The following is an 18,100-nucleotide window of genomic DNA, read 5'->3' as shown; positions in this document are numbered from 1 at the left end:
GCTTTTTAATGTAAACTTTTTTATTCTTTTAGTAGTTGATGATTTTGTCAAAAAAAACTTAAAAGTTTTTTTTTTTTGAAGTTTGTCAAAAATTTAAAAAAAAATTTAAATTTTATTTTGTTTTAATTTTATCACAAAAATTTTTTATTTGCATCAAATGTTGTTCTGACAACTAATTTTTCGAGAAATTTAGGACTAATATAAAGTTTTGTCATTGACTTTTAATTCTCTTCTCGAATCCCGCTAGGGAGCCAATGAAATATTTGTGCAATGTATACAATGGGCTATTTATTTGCCTCAATATGAGTTAAAAAATAGACATCTAGGATAAAATACTACCAATTTCTCAAATACAATACACCTATACTATCCAGAATAACCATCCGGATACCAGGGATAATAAACATCTGATATTTTACTAAATTAAAGATCCCTAAACCCCATTGTACACATTGTATAGATACTCTATTGGCTCCCTATACTTCCTTTTCTCAAAATTATTACTATATTGGTCCTAATCTTCTAAAAAATTTAACTGTTAAAAATAAATTTGATGCAAATAAATTTTTTTTAGGACAAGTTTAAAACAAAATATAAAACTTAAGTGTATTTTTTAAAATTTTTGGTAAACTTCAAAAACCAAAATATACTAAACCCCTACTTTATTCATAACGTATTTTTGTTAAAATAAATATATTTTGGTTATAAATACAATATATTTAGTTTTATTTTTATATAAATTTTTAAATCAAATTAATCTTTAATGTTAAACAATGACATGCATATAATTTAATTTGAATTCAACCAAAATCATTCAAACAATGACGAATTAATATAGTTTTTATTTTTATTAGAATAAAGACTCGACTTATTCATTTTAACGGGTCAAAGAACTCAACTCTTGAGTTTCAATTTGGGCCCCGCTACACATACAAGCAAATAATGCATACAATCCTTACAAGTTGGCCCAACTCAGGTTTAATCCACGCGCACTCCCTCCCTTTAAATGGAGCGTCAATTTCACGCGCGTCACTCGAACGATTACGCTTCGAAAAAACCGCTCGTTATGGCTCACTCTTCCTCTTCTCCTTTAAAGATAACACAAATCCTCAAGTTTCGAGCAACATTCCAAACTGAAGAGACATTTGAACTCGTCGCGAATAATAGCAGAAACCATCAACAAAATATTATTCAAGGTACGTTATTGTTTTACTCATCTTGTACATTTTCCACATTTCTGTTTCTGATTTCGAAATCGAAGAACTATGTTTTACTGTTCTTCTATGTTCTTCTAGGTTTTATTGATCTTCTTGTTCTAAGAAATTGAACACATGGTGTAAATATATTTGATCCAATTATAAGTAAATTTTTTTTTCCATAATTAAACTCTCTCTGGTGTATTCAAAATGTCTGATTTACAGGTACTATAATATGAAGTGATGATCCAGATAGATTGGAACCCATATATGACGGTCTGCATAGAGATCTGCATAATACACCCAAACACAGACTATAAATACACCCGATAAAAAATTAAATTTACACCTCTGCTGCAGATTTTAGCCCAACACTACCTGAAAGCTACTTGTTGTCCACAAGTCCAAAATTAATTAAACTCTCTCTAGTGTATTCAAAATGTCTGATTTACAGGTACTATAATATGAAGTGGTGATCCAGATAGATTGGAACCCATATATGACGGTCTACATAGAGATCTGCATAATACACCCAAACACAGACTATAAATACACCCGATAAAAAATTAAATTTACACCCCTGCTGCAGATTTTAACCCAACACTACCTGAAAGTCACTTGTTGTCCACAAGTCCAAAATTAATTAAACTCTCTCTGGTGTATTCAAAATGTCTGATTTATAGGTACTATAATATGAAGTGGTGATCAGATAGATTGAAACCCATATAGGACGGTGTGCATAGAGATCTGCATAATACACCCAAACACAGACTATAAATACACCCGATAAAAAATTAAATTTACACCTCTGCTGCAGATTTTAACCCAACACTACCTGAAAGCCACTTGTTGTCCACAAGACCAAAATTAATTAAACTCTCTCTAGTGTATTCAAAATTTCTGATTTACAGGTACTATAATATGAAGTGGTGATCCAGATAGATTGGAACCCATATATGACGGTCTGCATAGAGATCTGCATAATACACCCAAACACAGACTATAAATACACCCGATAAAAAATTAAATTTACACCTCTGCTGCAGATTTTAACCCAACACTACCTGAAAGCCACTTGTTGTCCACAAGACCAAAATTAATTAAACTCTCTCTGGTGTATTTAAAATTTCTGATTTACAGGTACTATAATATGAAGTGGTGATCCAGATAGATTGGAACCCATATATGACGGTCTGCATAGAGATCTGCATAATACACCCAAACACAGACTATAAATACACCCGATAAAAAATTAAATTTACACCTCTGCTGCAGATTTTAACCCAACACTACCTGAAAGCCACTTGTTGTCCACAAGACCAAAATTAATTAAACTCTCTCTGGTGTATTCAAAATGTCTGATTTACAGGTACTATAATATGAAGTGGTGATCCAGATAGATTGGAACCCATATATGACGGTCTGCATAGAGATCTGCATAATACACCCAAACACAGACTATAAATACACCCGATAAAAAATTAAATTTACACCCCTGCTGCAGATTTTAACCCAACACTACCTGAAAGCCACTTGTTGTCCACAAGTCCAAAATTAATTAAACTCTCTCTGGTGTATTCAAAATGTCTGATTTACAGGTACTATAATATGAAGTGGTGATCAGATAGATTGAAACCAATATATGACGGTCTGCATAGAGATCTGCATAATACACCCAAACACAGACTATAAATACACCTGATAAAAAATTAAATTTATACCTCTGCTGCAGATTTTAACCCAACACTACATGAAAGCCACTTGTTGTCCACAAGACCAAAGTTTAACAGAAAATCATTCCAATTCCTATCAAATGAGTCTTTGCTATGAGAATTTCATTTTCCCTCTCTGCTACATGTAATCAATTGATTCTTAATCTCGTTTTCCTTTCTATTTGTGCTCCGAACTCTTGTAGAAAAACCTACAACCTTGGTATAGTTCCTGTAAAATTTTCCAGCATCTTCAAGGGTGGTAAAGGTCATTCCAACCTTCAGAATAAATTGGTCATCAACAACAGAGAGGTTGCAGAATACACCATGTCAAAAACTATAAATACACCATGTCAAAACGAAACTGGAGTTACAGAGAGAAAAACTAACGTCAATGACGAAGAACAAACCAATGAGAAAGGAGAGGAAAAGAACGATCGAAAAATCAGGGGAAGACATGCGAGAAGAAGAACGATGAAATTTGAAAAGAAAGAAAACAAAGAAGGAAACAAATCTTTTAAATTTGGTAGTTATACAAACGCGAGATCTTTGTATAACGCGTGTAAGTGACGTAGAAGTTGCAGCGCGTTTTAGTGGATTAGGCGTTAATGAACTTGTAATAGTTACAAGCCCTAATCGCTTGTATACTAAGCTTTTCTCTTTCATTTCAATTTATTTTAATTTGGTACAGTTTCATAAAATGGAATGACTCTCATCAATACTTGTTTCAGTCATATTGTCCTTTATCTACTTCTTAATTGCTCTAGCTCTTAGAACTGCTCAAATTTTAGGTTATGTTTAACTTGTTTTTCTATTTAAATTTGTTTGATACAACTAACACTCTCTATTGTTGAACACATAAATCCTTATATGCATTAATGAGTAAAGCTTTAGTTTGATGGTATTTTAGTCACTAAAATTTCAAAATTACTAACTTAATAAGTGATTCATGTGGGGTTAATGTGATATATTAGGAATATGTGCTGGGTCTTGATTAAAAATCTTTTGCTAATTGGATGTTTCATGATATAATTATATGTTTTGCTTTGGAGACCGCTAATTCCTGATGGCAATGCTAAAGGAAATTGGTATAGTACTCATTGGTTGTTTTTTTTTTTATCCTTTTCAGGTCGAACTTATATTTAACCATTTATAAAAAAAAAAATCATTGCTGTCAAGTGTAAAAGTATCTTCACGACTGTTAAATTCTTATTTGTAAATGTAAAGGAGCTTGAAATTTAAATTGCAAAGGGCTGAAAAATAAAATAAATGTCTATAAATACTTTTTACCTATTGTATAGTTGATTTTGAACTCACAATCAATTACGAAATTCTGACTTACCGAAAAACCAAACTAAAATTTTTCGAATATCGAAATAGTTATTTACTCTTATATTTTCTTATCAATGCTAACAATAAATATATAGATTATATGTATTTTATGTATATACATCTATGTATTTATATATATGTATGCCTTTACGTAGATGTATCTTCATTGTTCTCACACAAGACAGTAAACAAATGCAACCTAATATACTCTATTATATAGTATATTCTAAAATAAGTGATGAGCCTTAATAATACAATGTTGTAATAACATTTCTAATTAGTATATAGTTTATGTTTACGTTGTTTGTGCATGTAACAAATTAAAGAAAACAAATGTTAATTTTAAGGAAAAGTATATGACATATTTTCTGTCAACTTATTATCGATAATAATTAATTATTATATTTTAAACACATATATAAAGAGATATATCCAAAAAATATATCTATAAAGACATTTTTATTAAATATAGACATAAAAAAATATTTTTATTAGACATATTCACAAAGATATTTCTATTAAATACAATTATAAGTAAGAGTTGGTAGAAGTTGGCAGAAATGGTGTTGATAACGTAGCGGAATTGTAATTTTAATTAGTATATAGTTTTAGAGTTGTTTTGCATCAGATTAAGGACGTCTCTTCCTTCAAAGAATAATTATTTACTAAAGAAAGAAAAAAACAGTTTTCAAATGCTTGACTCGGCCAACCAAAAATATAGTTAAGTTGATAAACTTATTTTCACTAATTTATTCTACTCAACGGAACAAAGAAGGGAAAGGAGTAAAATCAGCAACTCCACTACTACTGTAAACTAAAAGCAAGGAAAAACTAGCATCTTAATTACAAGAAATTGCACTGAAAAAAATAATTACAATAAAGTTTTACTTTGGTCAAAAGATTATCACCTTATATATTTTTTCAAATAACACTTAATAATGTTCCTTTGAAACTGTGTTTCTTTCTTTCTTTCTTTCGCTAAGATTGAAGACGTGCTTCATTGATTGAAATTTCCATCAATTAAAAGGGATTCATAAATTCCTAAAGAGTTTTGCGTTGTTCCAAACACAACATTTGTGTCCAAACTACAATTTATTGCCATTTCAATCCATTACTGCATTTCTATAACCACGCAAAGATCAAATAATTGGGAATGAAGAAACACGAACTCCGGAATTGGTACACAACTATATTATTGTTCTTGTTATTATATATACTTTGTGAATTTGTAGACTTTAACTATATTAATATTCAAGACTTTTTGCGGATTTGTTATACAATGTTTTTTTTTTGTTACGTATTATATTTGTGTGAACTTAGATCAAATGTATTATGTTCAAGTACTTTAATTTATGTGCGTATTATTCTATTATAAATGTGTTTTTTTTTTTTGTTTTAATACTTATAAAAAAATTTGTTTGGTTTTGAATTTGATCAAGTATAATGTAAAAGTGATCTGTTTTAGTTTAAATGCTCATGTGACACATTTTATCACATTAACATTTCAATTTATTTCATTAGCATTTAAGAAAAGAGAAAGTATAGGGAGCCAATGATCTAAGCGTACAATGTGTACAATGGAGGTTTAGGAAGTATTAGAGATATGACCATTAGTGTTACATTGTCCTGTCAGGTTACGCTTTTGGGATGAGTGGTTTCAGATATGGTATTAGCATTCTAGATCCGAAAGGTTAAGAGTTTGATCCTTGGTGAACCCCAAAATCGGGTGATGTTCATTTTATTCATAGACTAAAGATTTAACCCATTGTACACTTAGGCCATATTTAACCCATTGTACACATTGTACACTTAGGCCATTGGCTCCCTAGCACTACCCGAAAAGAAAATGAATTAATAACAAGGATTAATACAGACAAATTTTAAATTTTATAAGAGCCAAATGAAAAAAAATTATAAGCACTAAAGCCAAAAAGTAATAGTTTTTACAGACTAAAAATTTATTTAAGAGCCAACATTTTATTTCTATTTAAAGAGAAAAGTTTTTAAATACTTTACTCATTAATAAATATGTCAAAATAAGGTTCTTTCTATTTTTTTTTCATTTATTTTGGTTTTTTTTTTATCTTCTTAGCTATAGTTCCATACTGATTCATTGTTCATATTTCTATTTCCATGCTTATACATTCACCAATATATACTTAAAATTTTAGTATCAGTTGCTAAATAATAAATGTGATGAATAAATATGTGAACTTGTTTTTTCAATAGGTAAAAACTCAGGTGCAGTCGACTTTATGTGAAGTTAATAACTGAAACGACTCTCAACTATCAACTTCACGTGGAGTCGACTGCACCTGAGTTTTCACTTTTTTCAATATTTCTAAGTTATCAAATATTTTTATTTTTGTTGAAAGTCTAAACACCTAAGGAGTGCTAATATATTTCAGATAAAATAAGGAGTGCAATACTTACAATTTACGAATCATCTGTTCAAAAGCAATACAGAAGACTTAGAATTTAGATTCTTGTCAATTTTGATCTTTATTTCTATACATCATCATCCAACGATGATTGAAAAAGTAGAATCTTCGGAAAACACTTCCACCACCCTTGGCATTGCTAAAGAACTCTGCGACGACGACGGCCGGCCACAACGAACCGGTACACATTGATCCCGCAATTCATGTTTCAAATCTAATCTTTATATGTATAGGAAGAATTCTAAGTATTTTTTAAGGTGAAAACTCAGGTGAAGTCGACTTTACGTGAAGTTGATACCTCATAATTGTTAGATGAAAATTTAGTCAAATCAATCAAATTATTTAATAGTTCTCAGGTATCAACTTCACGTGAAGTCGACTGCACCTGAGTTTTTACTATTTTTAAGGTGAAAACTCAGGTGAAGTCGACTTTACATAGAGTTGATACCTCAGAATTGTTAGATAAAAATTTAGTCAAATCAATCAAATCATGTAACAGTTCTCAGGTATCAACTTTACGTGAAGTCGACTGCACCTGAGTTTTCACTATTTTTAAGGTGAAAACTCAGGTGAAGTCGACTTTACGTAAAGTTGATACCTCAGAATCGTTAGATAAAAATTTAGTCAAATCATCTAACAATTCTCAGGTATCAACTTTACGTGAAGTCGACTGCACCTGAGTTTTCACTATTTTTAAATGTTCCAAAAGTTTTTATTGTTGATTTTAATTATAAAAAATATATATAATATATATTAATTGAAATCAACTGTTAAAACGACTAAAACATCAGTATAAAATATTTTCATACGTATATATATATACACACCATTATGTGAATGTTGTTATGCAGGAACTGTATGGACAACAAGTTCTCATATAATAACAGCAGTGATTGGATCTGGAGTTTTGTCGTTAGCATGGTCGATAGCACAATTAGGTTGGATTGGTGGCCCTATTGTTATGATCTTCTTCAGTCTCGTCACTTTGTATACTTCATATTTTCTTGCTAATTGTTATCGTGCTGGAGACCCCATCACTGGCAAGAGGAGCTACACTTACATGGAAGCCATTGACAACATTCTAGGTAAGCACAAACAAAACTAGGTTAGATACATGATAGTTACTTTAACAATTTTTTATGTTAAAATAATAGTTAGGATCAAATACTATTAGATTTTCAATTTTTGTATTAAATTCTAATTTGGTGTCTAATATCTAAAACATTTTATTTCTATTTAAAAATAATATTTTTAACAAATTCAATATTATCTCATTGTTAAATTTAACACAAATAGTCAATAAAATGAGTAGCGTTACAGAATAAAAAAGAATTTTTACAATGATAATTATTAGTGAATTAATTTTACTTATGTACTAAAATTAAATTTTATTGACCGTTTAATTTACTAAATTTTTGTGTCAAATTTAACGATGAGTTAATATTAAACATGTATAAAACTTTCGGATTAAAATAGAACTCTTAAAACTTGATTCAGATATTAGATACTAAAATAGTATTTTATCCTAATAGTTATATATGAAGTTCACATTAATTATTTTATTAATTATTTATTACTTGTTTGAGTGGATTATATGAAAAATATTTTCATCTTTTTAGAGTATATTGAGTGAGTAATTTAAAAACTCTGTATATAGTCACTCCTTTTATATTCATGTTATTTTTAAATTAAAAAAGTTAATGAAATGCGTTATATATATAAATGTTGTATATGCCATAACATTGCAGGAGGAAAAAATTCTATTTTTTGTGGAATAATACAATACGCAAATCTTTATGGAATTACAATAGGATATACAATTGGGGCTGCTCTTAGCATGATGTAAGTTCAGTTATTAACCCTAACTTTTCATTTTGAGTTGATATTGTTTGAATATTTTGATTTGGAATTATTTAAATTGAACTTACTATGTCAACTCAAATCAATTAGTCATAGAAGCTCTTGCTCATAATAGCTCTATTGAGTTCTTTTGGAATCAAATCTTTACTATATAAAAGCTGTAAGTAGTTTCAAAATCATTTCAATTAATATTTTTTAAATGAAATTTAACTTGGTTTGGTTGGCAGGGCAATAACAAAGATTCAATGCATATACTCATCTGAAGGAGAAGACCCATGCATTATTTCTGGCAACCGTTACTTAATAGGGTTTGGGATAATCCAACTTGGTTTCTCTCAACTTCCTGATTTTCATAATATTTCATGGCTCTCAGTACTTGCTGCAGTCATGTCTTTCACATATTCCATAATTGGTCTCATTCTTGGAATTATCAAAATGGCAGGTTATATATGTCTCTTCTTCCTACATCAAGTTTTTCTCCTTATTTTTTTTATATACTTATGATATTAAATGCACGGTGTATTTAAACTTAAATTAAACTAAAAACTGTGTTTAAAGAAAAATAAAAATACGGTTTGATTTGGAAAGATGCCATTAATTTGAATTTTTTAAATTTTAAAAGTATTAATTTTGTTTGCCAAATTATTTTTTATTTTACTATCTGAGAATAACATGTTATATCATCTGTCAACTTTACGTGGCGTACTAATATATTATTAAAGATGATATATTAGAAAAATATTAATAATAAATTGATAAATAAAGATTAAAAATATATTATTTTAAAAATTAAATTGATACTTTTAGGAACTAATACACTTATATAATTATGGGAGTAAGTGTTCTTATTAAAATTAAAAAATATTTTAAAAATAAATAAAAATTATTTATAATTTATAATTATCTCCGTTATATTATTAAAGTTGACCCATTATTTTATCTCTCTTATTTTATTTTATGTTATATATATATATTACTGTTAAAATTTTTTAAATTCGTCACCGGATGCTTTACTTTTTTATAAAAATATATTTACAATTTTATAAATCTTGAATTGGAACGTTTATATAGTTTATGAATAATATAGCATAAAAAATAAAATTGGCTGAGCATAGTAAAATTATATTGTTGTCTAATAATTTTTTATGGTTGGTTCTTGAAACAGGAAATGGCACCATAATGGGTAGCATAACAGGAGCTAAAGGAGAATCACCGATGGATAGAGTGAGGGGGATATTCCTAGCTCTTGGAAACATTGCCTTTGCATATGCATTTTCTACTATTCTCATTGAAATTCAGGTACATCATTTTTAATTTCTTATTCTCCGCTTTTAAAATAAAGGTCTTTTTTTACGTGAAAATTCAGGTGAAGTCGACTTCAGGTGAAGTCGACTTCATGTGAAGTTGATATCTGAGAGTCGTTAAATGAAAATTTAGTCAATTCAATCAAATCATCTAACGGCTCTTAAGTATCAACTTTTTTTGTGACTGAAATAAATTAAACAAAGAAAAACAAAACAAACAAAACAAGGAACTGCTTAAATAGAGGGACAGTCCCGTTTAAGACTACTCTTAAACTCCTCCCAAGGTGAAAGAAGCTCCACATGCGAAAGTTGTAACTTCATCGCCATCTTTGCCATAGTATCTGCCACCGTGTTTGCATCTCTCATAATCAAACGAAAGTCAACACGCCAATTCCAATGCATGATATCTCTTATTTTGAGCACCAGTGAATCACTAAACCCAAAACCATCTTGAGTAACAAGATTAAATGCTTCTACACAATCCGTCTCACAAATAACATCTCGTTGACCCACATCCCAAGCTAAGAGATATCCTCTCCAAATAGCAAACAATTCTCCTTGAAGAATACTATTACTCTCAATCATTCCCAAACACCCCCTTTGCCAGCTTCCATTACAATCTCTAATAACACAAGCAAAACCAACACTATCACCCGAACCAACATAACTAGCATCACAATTAATCTTAAAAGTACCAATGGATGGGGGATTCCAAAAACCATTTAGAGTAGAGGGAAGGGACATACATTGTAATTCAAAAATATTCCTAAGCTCCTTTCCTGAAGTTAATGCCTCTTAAGTATCAACTTTATGTGAAACCAACTGCATCTGAATTTTCATCTTACGTGAAATTATATTTAAATATATTAATGTGGTGTTTATTTACAAAGACAAGAATAATTTCGGAAGAATATTTGAAACCAAAGAGAATTAGTTTTGCCATGCAAAATTTATGGTTTTAAAAAATATTTTTAATTATTTATTATATATTTGTATATATTTATAAATATATTATTTTATATATTTTTTAATAAAATAATTAATTATTAAAATAATCAAACTAAAGATAATAGAATAATAATAAAATCTATTATAATAGAATAATCAAACAGTATAATCAAATTTTTTTATGAACACTAGCGATCTAACTAAATTTATAGGACAAATTTTAATATGTCTTTTGATTATTCTCTATAAATTTATTAGTATATACTAATAATAATATGGGTGTGACTAAACAGGACACCATAAAATCTCCAAATGAACTAAAAACAATGAAGGTTGCTTCAAAGATAAGTGTTGCAACAACAACAATATTCTATGTCCTATGTGGATGCATAGGTTATGGTGCATTTGGAGATTCAGCACCAGGAAATTTACTCACAGCATTTGATAAACCAATTTGGCCCATTATCATTGCAAATTTAGCAATAGTCATTCACCTTGTGGGAGCATACCAAGTTTATTCCCAACCCCTCTTTGCCTTTGTTGAACAACAAGCATCTAAAAGATGGCCAAGTCTTGAAATTGAACGCACGGTGGAAATGCCCTTTTTACCCTCTTTCAAGCTAAACAATTTTAGACTAATTTGGAGATCAATTTTTGTGGTGGTAACAACTTTTATATCAATGTTGATTCCATTCTTTAATGACATATTGGGAGTGATTGGAGCATTAGGATTTTGGCCCTTGACAGTTTATTTTCCTGTGGAGATGTATATCAAACAAATGAAGATCGAAAAATGGAGTGGGAAATGGATTGGTTTGCAATGTTTGAGCATGTTTTGTCTCTTAGTAACAATTGCTGCTCTTGTTGGATCAGTGGTTGGTGTCTTGCTTGACCTTTCCAAATTCAAGCCATTCAGCTCACAATTATAGTACTCAAATTAAAGCTCTCTCTCTATATATGCCTTTGGTTTTTGTATTACTTGTTTAATTATTCATTCATTTACTCATTCAGTGATTTTGTTATTATTATCACATTGTATGTATGTTAATGCTATTGAAATAATTAAATGATACAATAGAACTTAAATTGAATTATATCTTCTTCCTCTGTATAATGTTTTGTGTTGGCACTACAACATTTTGGGTCTATGGCCACGGTTTTTTTGGTCACGGTAAAAAACCGTGACCATAGACCCTCTATGGTCACGGTTTTTTAGGGTGACCAAAAAAAAAAAGCTACGGTCACGGTTTTTTTGGAAAGGGTGACCATAGAGTACCTATGGTCACGGTTTTTTTAAAAAGGGTGGCCTAAAAGGGTCTATGGTCACGGTTTTGAGGGGTGACCTAAAGAGGTCTATGGTCACGGTTTTTTACAGTGACCAAAAAGGGTCTATGGTCACGGTTTTTCAAAAAAGGGTGACCTAAAAGGGTCTATGGTCACGGTTTTGGGGGGTGGCCTAAAAGGGTCTATGGTCACGGTTTTGGGGGGTGGCCTAAAACGGTCTATGGTCACGGTTTTGGGGGTGATCTAAAGGTGTCTATGGTCACGGTTTTTTACAGTGACCAAAAAGGGGCTATGGTCACGATTTTTCAAAAAAGGGTGACCAAAAAGGGTCTATGGTCACGGTTTTGGGGGGTGACCTAAAGGGGTCTATGGTCACGGTTTTGGGGGGTGGCCTAAAAGGGTCTATGGTCACGGTTTTGGGGGTGACCTAAAGGGGTCTATGGTCACGGTTTTTTACAGTGACCAAAAAGGGGCTATGGTCACGGTTTTTCAAAAAAGGGTGACCAAAAAGGGTCTATGGTCACGGTTTTAGGGGGTGACCTAAAGGGGTCTATGGTCACGGTTTTGGGGGTGGCCTAAAAGGGTCTATGGTCACGGTTTTTTACAGTGACCAAAAAGGGTCTATGGTCACGGTTTTTTGAAAAAGGGTGACCATAGAGTACCCTGTCCAAAACGGCGTCGTTTTCCCCTCCCCCTTTTCGAAAATCAATTTTTTGTAATTTTTTTTTTAATTCCTTTCCCCAGAAGCCCAGAACGACGTCGCCCCCCCCCCCCCCAAATCCCCATTCCCGCTCCCAAAATTCTCCTTTCCCTCTTGTAAGTTCCACTCTCGGCTCTCTCTCCCTCTCAGCTCTGAACCCTCACTATCCGACGTAACCCCTTTCTTTCACTCTTCATCCTCTCTCCCTCTCCACCGTAATCGCAGCCGCAGTCTGTGATCTGTCACTCTCTCAACCCCCACTCTCCCAAACCCTCACTCATCTGTGCCTCTCACTCTCTCAACCTCTCACTCTGTCAACCCCTCACTGTCGCATCCCTCACCTCTATTGCGTTCAGATACCTACAAAAAAAGGTTAAGCTCTTTTCATGGGTTTTCAATTGTTTCAGTATTTTTTTATATTGATAATACCTGTGTGGTTTTCTTTTGTTCAAATTCATGCGTGGTTTCACGATTTCTTTTGTTTTTTAAGGTTCATTTTTTTTTTCACGATTTCACGATTTCATGCGTGGTTTCATGCGTGGTTTCTTTTGTCCTTTTCTGTTTTTCCAGGAGCCCTCAATGCTGAACCCAGTTACTCATTCCAAGTGAGTTTCTTTTCTTGCTTTTCTTTTCTTTTCAATTTAAGTAGCTTAGTTTTTGCAATTAGGTAAGTTTTTTCAATTGTTTGTGCTCTTATTTTTGACACTGTGAGTTTTGGGCTGTGCTCTTTTTTCAATTTAATACCTGTGCTCTTTTTCAATTAGGTAACACAATTATAATTTTTTGTAGATTTCCGGTTTCCTTTAAAGATTATGGCTGCTGCTGTAACTGCGAGAACTGTTCGTGTTGTCATTGTTGTTTTTGATGGACCCAGTAGCTTTATTGCTTAACTAGGTTGGTGTTAATTTATGTAGTTGTGTGTTGTTAACTTGTTATGGATAGGTGAGATTACGGGTGGTCCTTAACTGCCATGGCTGCATGAACCTGTTTGACTTTGGAGTCCTTGGAATGTGTTCCATAATATGTTTGGAAATTGAGTAGTATCATGCTTTTCAGATTTGTCTGGTGCTGTGTGTTCTTTAGCTTTTACGCTGAATTCTTGCATCTTGAATCTTGTTCTTCTTGATGTTTTGAACTCTATAATATGTTTGGAAATTGAGTAGTATCATGCTTTTCAGATTTGTCTGGTGCTGTGTGTTCTTTAACTTTTACGCTGAATTCTTGCATCTTGAATCTTGTTCTTCCAACTGTGCTGTGTGTGAATTGCATGACCCTTCACATGGTTTCTTCACAATGCTGGAATTTGTTATGCTCCTAAGAAACTTTGTTGGAATTTGGAAAATTGGACCTGGTTCAATGAAATGTTCTGTTTTTGCTTATTACTATATTTTTAGTTTTTTACCTTAGTTACGCAAATGACATTATTTTCATAATATTTCTCAATTTCCCCTTTGAATCATTTAATTGATAAGTACAGAAAAATGAATTAAAGTTGTTTAAATATTATTCCGCATTTCAGGAATACTCGTTGTGAATGTTGAAACGTGTAGTTGTGTTGTGGCTTATCTCAAGTGATAGCTTCTTTAACTCCGTTGCTAACACTGGCATCCGGCAGTAAAACACCCCTACAAGTATTATGAGTAGAAAATTAGCATTGTCTAATATTCTGCTGTAACAGAAATTGGTACAGGTTTTGTGAAGCATATTAAAATCGAATCACTTGTTTTCTAAGCCCTCTGCAATGCATTTGCTTTCTATTGGTTCAAGTTGCATGATTGTTATTGAGAAGCATTTACAGTTTATAAATATCTAATTATTATTTTCTACTGAAAAATATGAAGTAAAGTTGCTGATAACATTTTTAATATAGGATAACATTTTCAAGTGGCATCCACGTCGCTTGTTCCCTCTTTACCCATCAGGCCCCAGCTTTGGATCTTTATAGCACAAAAAAGCATGTTCAACCCTTTCCTCTCTCCCTCTCCCTCACATATTTTTTCATCACTAGAAATTAATTTCGTATAAATATTAAAATCATCACTAAAATAATAAATAAGACGATAAATATCTGTTATTGACATAATCAAGGCAAATTTTATAATATTTATGAATTAGTATTTAATTTTTGTCTAATTTATGTTTTATAATAAATTTTAATTTCTTTTAAATTATGTATATTCGTATTTTAAAAAGTAAATATTAATTTTTTTATTTTTTTAGTAAGTTAAAGATTATCTTTTAAACACCATGATAATTAATTATTATAATAAAATAAATGTTCCAATTAATAAATTGATTCCAGAATTAAAAAAAGAAAACCGTTAATCATAAAGAGAGACTTATAGCCTGACTTCCTAATTTGAATCATATGACAAGCATATATAGGACAAAATTCATATTTAAATTCTTATTCATTACTTCCTCTTCAAATATCACTAGCTCTTAAATTTCTTTCAGGAAAATAGTTCTACACTTTGTAATAAGGGTGGAGATGGATTTCAAGTGGAGAAGAGAAAGGTGAAGACCAAGTTGACAGCAAGCGTTAATTTTTTAGCTGCACTGGTAATGGAGCTTGATAAGATGGGCTAAGTGCATGCAATATTTAACCGTTGAATGATGCGCTACAGTAAAGCAAATAAGCATTTTTTGTTTAACAAGTTGAAGGCTAACAAGTTTGGTACCGCATATAATTTAGAATTTTTTTTCAACAATTATTATTTAGGTTTGTCGCTTGTGTTATAGGTAGGTTTATATCAATTGGACTTTGTTTTTTAAAAAAAAGGGACATGTATGTATAAGTTTTGGCTAAGATTTTCTTGTTATGTGGCTCATCAAAACCCTAGCAAATACTCCTTGCTGTTTAGTAGTTGAAATTTTTAAGTTAACTGACTTATTAAAGTTTGCTACATATGTATTGCATTATCATAAGCAATTTTTCTCTGTTTTAACATGTTTATTTCTTTTGCTAGCAGGAAGACATGATGTGAAGAAAATATGTTCTATACAAATATCACATGGAATGGGTCTCACACTTTAGTTATCTAAATGTAATTTTTCTTATGTGTTGCGTAAGGGTGACCATAGAGGCTATGCTCACGGCCAAAACCGTGACCATAGATAAGGCTATGGTCACGGTTTTGAGGAAGGGTGACCATAGAGGCTATGCTCACGGCCAAAACCGTGACCATAGATAAGGCTATGGTCACGGTTTTAACAAAGGGTGACCATAGAGGCTATGGTCACGGCCAAAACCGTGACCATAGATATGGCTATGGTCACGGTTTTGAGTAAGGGTGACCATAGAGGCTATGGTCACGGCCAAAACCGTGACCATAGATATGGCTATGGTCACGGTTTTGCGTAGGGGTGACCATAGGCTCTATGGTCACGGCCAAAACCGTGACCATACATAAGGCTATGGTCACGGTTTTGAGGAAGGGTGACCATAGAGGCTATGGTCACGGCCAAAACCGTGACCATAGATAAGGCTATGGTCATGGTTTTAAGAAAGGGTGACCATAGAGGCTATGGTCACGGCCAAAACCGTGACCATAGATATGGCTATGGTCACGGTTTTTATGCGTGACCATAGATTTCCCTATGGTCACGGTTAAAAACCGTGGCCTAAAGTGTCGGAATTTGAAAATTATAACTGTGACCATAGAAACCGTGACCATAGGTAAAAAAACCGTGACCATAGACCTATGGCCACGGCAGAATAGGCCACGGTAAAAAACCGTGACCATAGGTCCAAAACCGTGACCATAGATCTATGGTCACCCTTTTCACTAGCTATGGTCACGGTTTTTTACCGTGACCATAGGCCTTTTTTTTTTGTAGTGTGGGTAATTTCTTGTTATTACTTTCATTTTCTTCTTTATAAGGGACTAATTAAATACGATTTCTTATAGAGAGAAAATTTGCACATTGCATAAAAAATAAATGTCATATTAAAGATATGATTTAGATTTTAGATCAATGCAAAGTGGAAAATAGTAACCCTAATCATTTCAACAAATATTAAAAAAGAATACAATTAAAGCACCAAAATTAGGTAAAGCTAAGGTCATCTTTGCGTAAAATAACTCCTAAAGCAAATGATTAGAAAGAAATTGAGTGTTACGTTTCCCAAATGAAAGCACCAAAATTAGATAAAAAAAACTAAGGTAATCTCTTTTGGATTTTATTTTTAGATCATCACAGAGAGGGATTGAACTTTACTTCCACCAATACCAGCCACTTTACAATAACTCCTACTTTTTTTTTTTTTTTTTGTCTAGTAAATCAGAAAGCAAATAGGATACATGAAATTATCATTTTACTCTATGTTGATCTTTGTTCATATTGATTTTGTTGATTGTTTAATGTCTAAAAGCAAAACTGCTATACTAATTTATGACTAAAATAATCCATAGGTACAAAGTATAGCAAAGTACTGGTTAGGCACTAAGATTTTGGACAAAATCATATATACAACCGAAAAGTTTTTAAATATATCAGTATATCGGTGTTTCAATAATTTTTAACCATCAATTTTAATTATATATATATTATATTATATTTTTTATAATTAAGATTAATATTTAAAATTTACTGAAACGTAAATATACCAGTACACTTGAAAGTTTTTTCAACTCTACAGACTTTTAAGAATTTAGGTGTCAAACATTATCACTTCAACATCTTTTCAAAATTTTAAATTATACATAATAATAAAAAAATGAGATACTATTTTTGATGTGTTTTTTTCCACATCTAGTACCGTTTTAGGGCTTAGACTTAAACATATGGTGAGCAAAAATATCAGTTAAATATTTGTTTCTAGTTTCTACCTTAGATACTAGATTTTATATTATGATTCAAAGTTCAAGAGCATATAATAATGTGCTTATTTTTTACTGGTATATATCTAGATACTTTTGTTTCTTTTTCTCCTAAAATAACCGCCTTTAGAAAAACACTAATTAAATAAATTTTTATAAAATTGAATAATTAGAAAATTTTATTCTCAAATAAATAAAATATTATCCAATAATTATTCAATTATAAAAGTTATTTAAAAATATTATTAAAAATTAATATAATTTTAAAATATTAATTTGATTTTATAATTTATAGTTTAAAATAAAATAAGTATTTTAATTTAAAGTTAAAGTGAAACTAAATTAAAAAGTGCTCTTGACTATTGACCCTACAATCAAGCTGGCACTACATACATTCCAAGTCAACAATTGTCAATTACTCTAAATATGAATGGTGGGGGGCATGTCACATTTCTTTTTCATATTTCAGATATTCCAATTTCCATTGCCAAATACGTTGAATA

General features: G+C 31.3%; 1 protein-coding gene and 1 long non-coding RNA gene across 6 annotated transcripts; both read left to right on the top strand.

Annotated features, from left to right (window-relative positions):
- The first annotated feature begins 6,828 nt into the window (after positions 1–6,828).
- LOC107611755 (amino acid permease 3-like) lies at positions 6,829–11,719 on the top strand. Its single transcript, XM_088497623.1, has 6 exons — positions 6,829–6,859; positions 7,530–7,763; positions 8,427–8,520; positions 8,766–8,980; positions 9,704–9,837; positions 11,084–11,719. Exons 2-6 carry the CDS (start codon positions 7,640–7,642, stop codon positions 11,717–11,719), a joined length of 1,203 nt encoding a protein of 400 aa, XP_088353749.1. The 5' UTR covers positions 6,829–6,859; positions 7,530–7,639.
- A 1,136-nt stretch (positions 11,720–12,855) lies between these two features.
- Positions 12,856–16,060, top strand: LOC107613067 (uncharacterized). 5 transcript variants are annotated; one of them, XR_002353121.2, is made up of 5 exons: positions 12,856–13,146; positions 13,345–13,379; positions 13,564–13,668; positions 15,232–15,446; positions 15,747–16,060. It is a non-coding gene; the product is annotated as an uncharacterized LOC107613067 (long non-coding RNA). The 5 variants fall into 5 exon arrangements; XR_002353123.2 differs by lacking the exon at positions 15,747–16,060 and adding an exon at positions 14,294–14,405 and having other exon boundaries at positions 15,232–15,691; XR_001613916.3 differs by lacking the exon at positions 15,747–16,060 and adding an exon at positions 14,294–14,458 and having other exon boundaries at positions 15,232–15,691.
- The last annotated feature ends 2,040 nt before the right edge of the window (positions 16,061–18,100 follow it).

The sequence above is a fragment of the Arachis ipaensis genome, chromosome B8 (genome assembly GCF_059453495.1).
Source record: "Arachis ipaensis isolate K30076 ecotype BB chromosome B8, ASM5945349v1, whole genome shotgun sequence".
NCBI classification, from domain to species: domain Eukaryota; kingdom Viridiplantae; phylum Streptophyta; class Magnoliopsida; order Fabales; family Fabaceae; genus Arachis; species Arachis ipaensis.
Note: the sequence above shows the minus strand (reverse complement) of the source record. Positions and strands in the feature narration are given on the sequence as shown.

Excerpts from the sequence above, each read along its gene's own strand:
- LOC107611755 (XM_088497623.1), top strand. The coding sequence starts at position 7,640 with ATGATCTTCTTCAGTCTCGTCACTTTGTATACTTCATATTTTCTTGCT. Across the intron at positions 8,521-8,765 it reads GGGGCTGCTCTTAGCATGAT|GGCAATAACAAAGATTCAAT; the intron begins GTAAGTTCAGTT and ends TTTGGTTGGCAG. Across the intron at positions 9,838-11,083 it reads CTATTCTCATTGAAATTCAG|GACACCATAAAATCTCCAAA; the intron begins GTACATCATTTT and ends GTGACTAAACAG.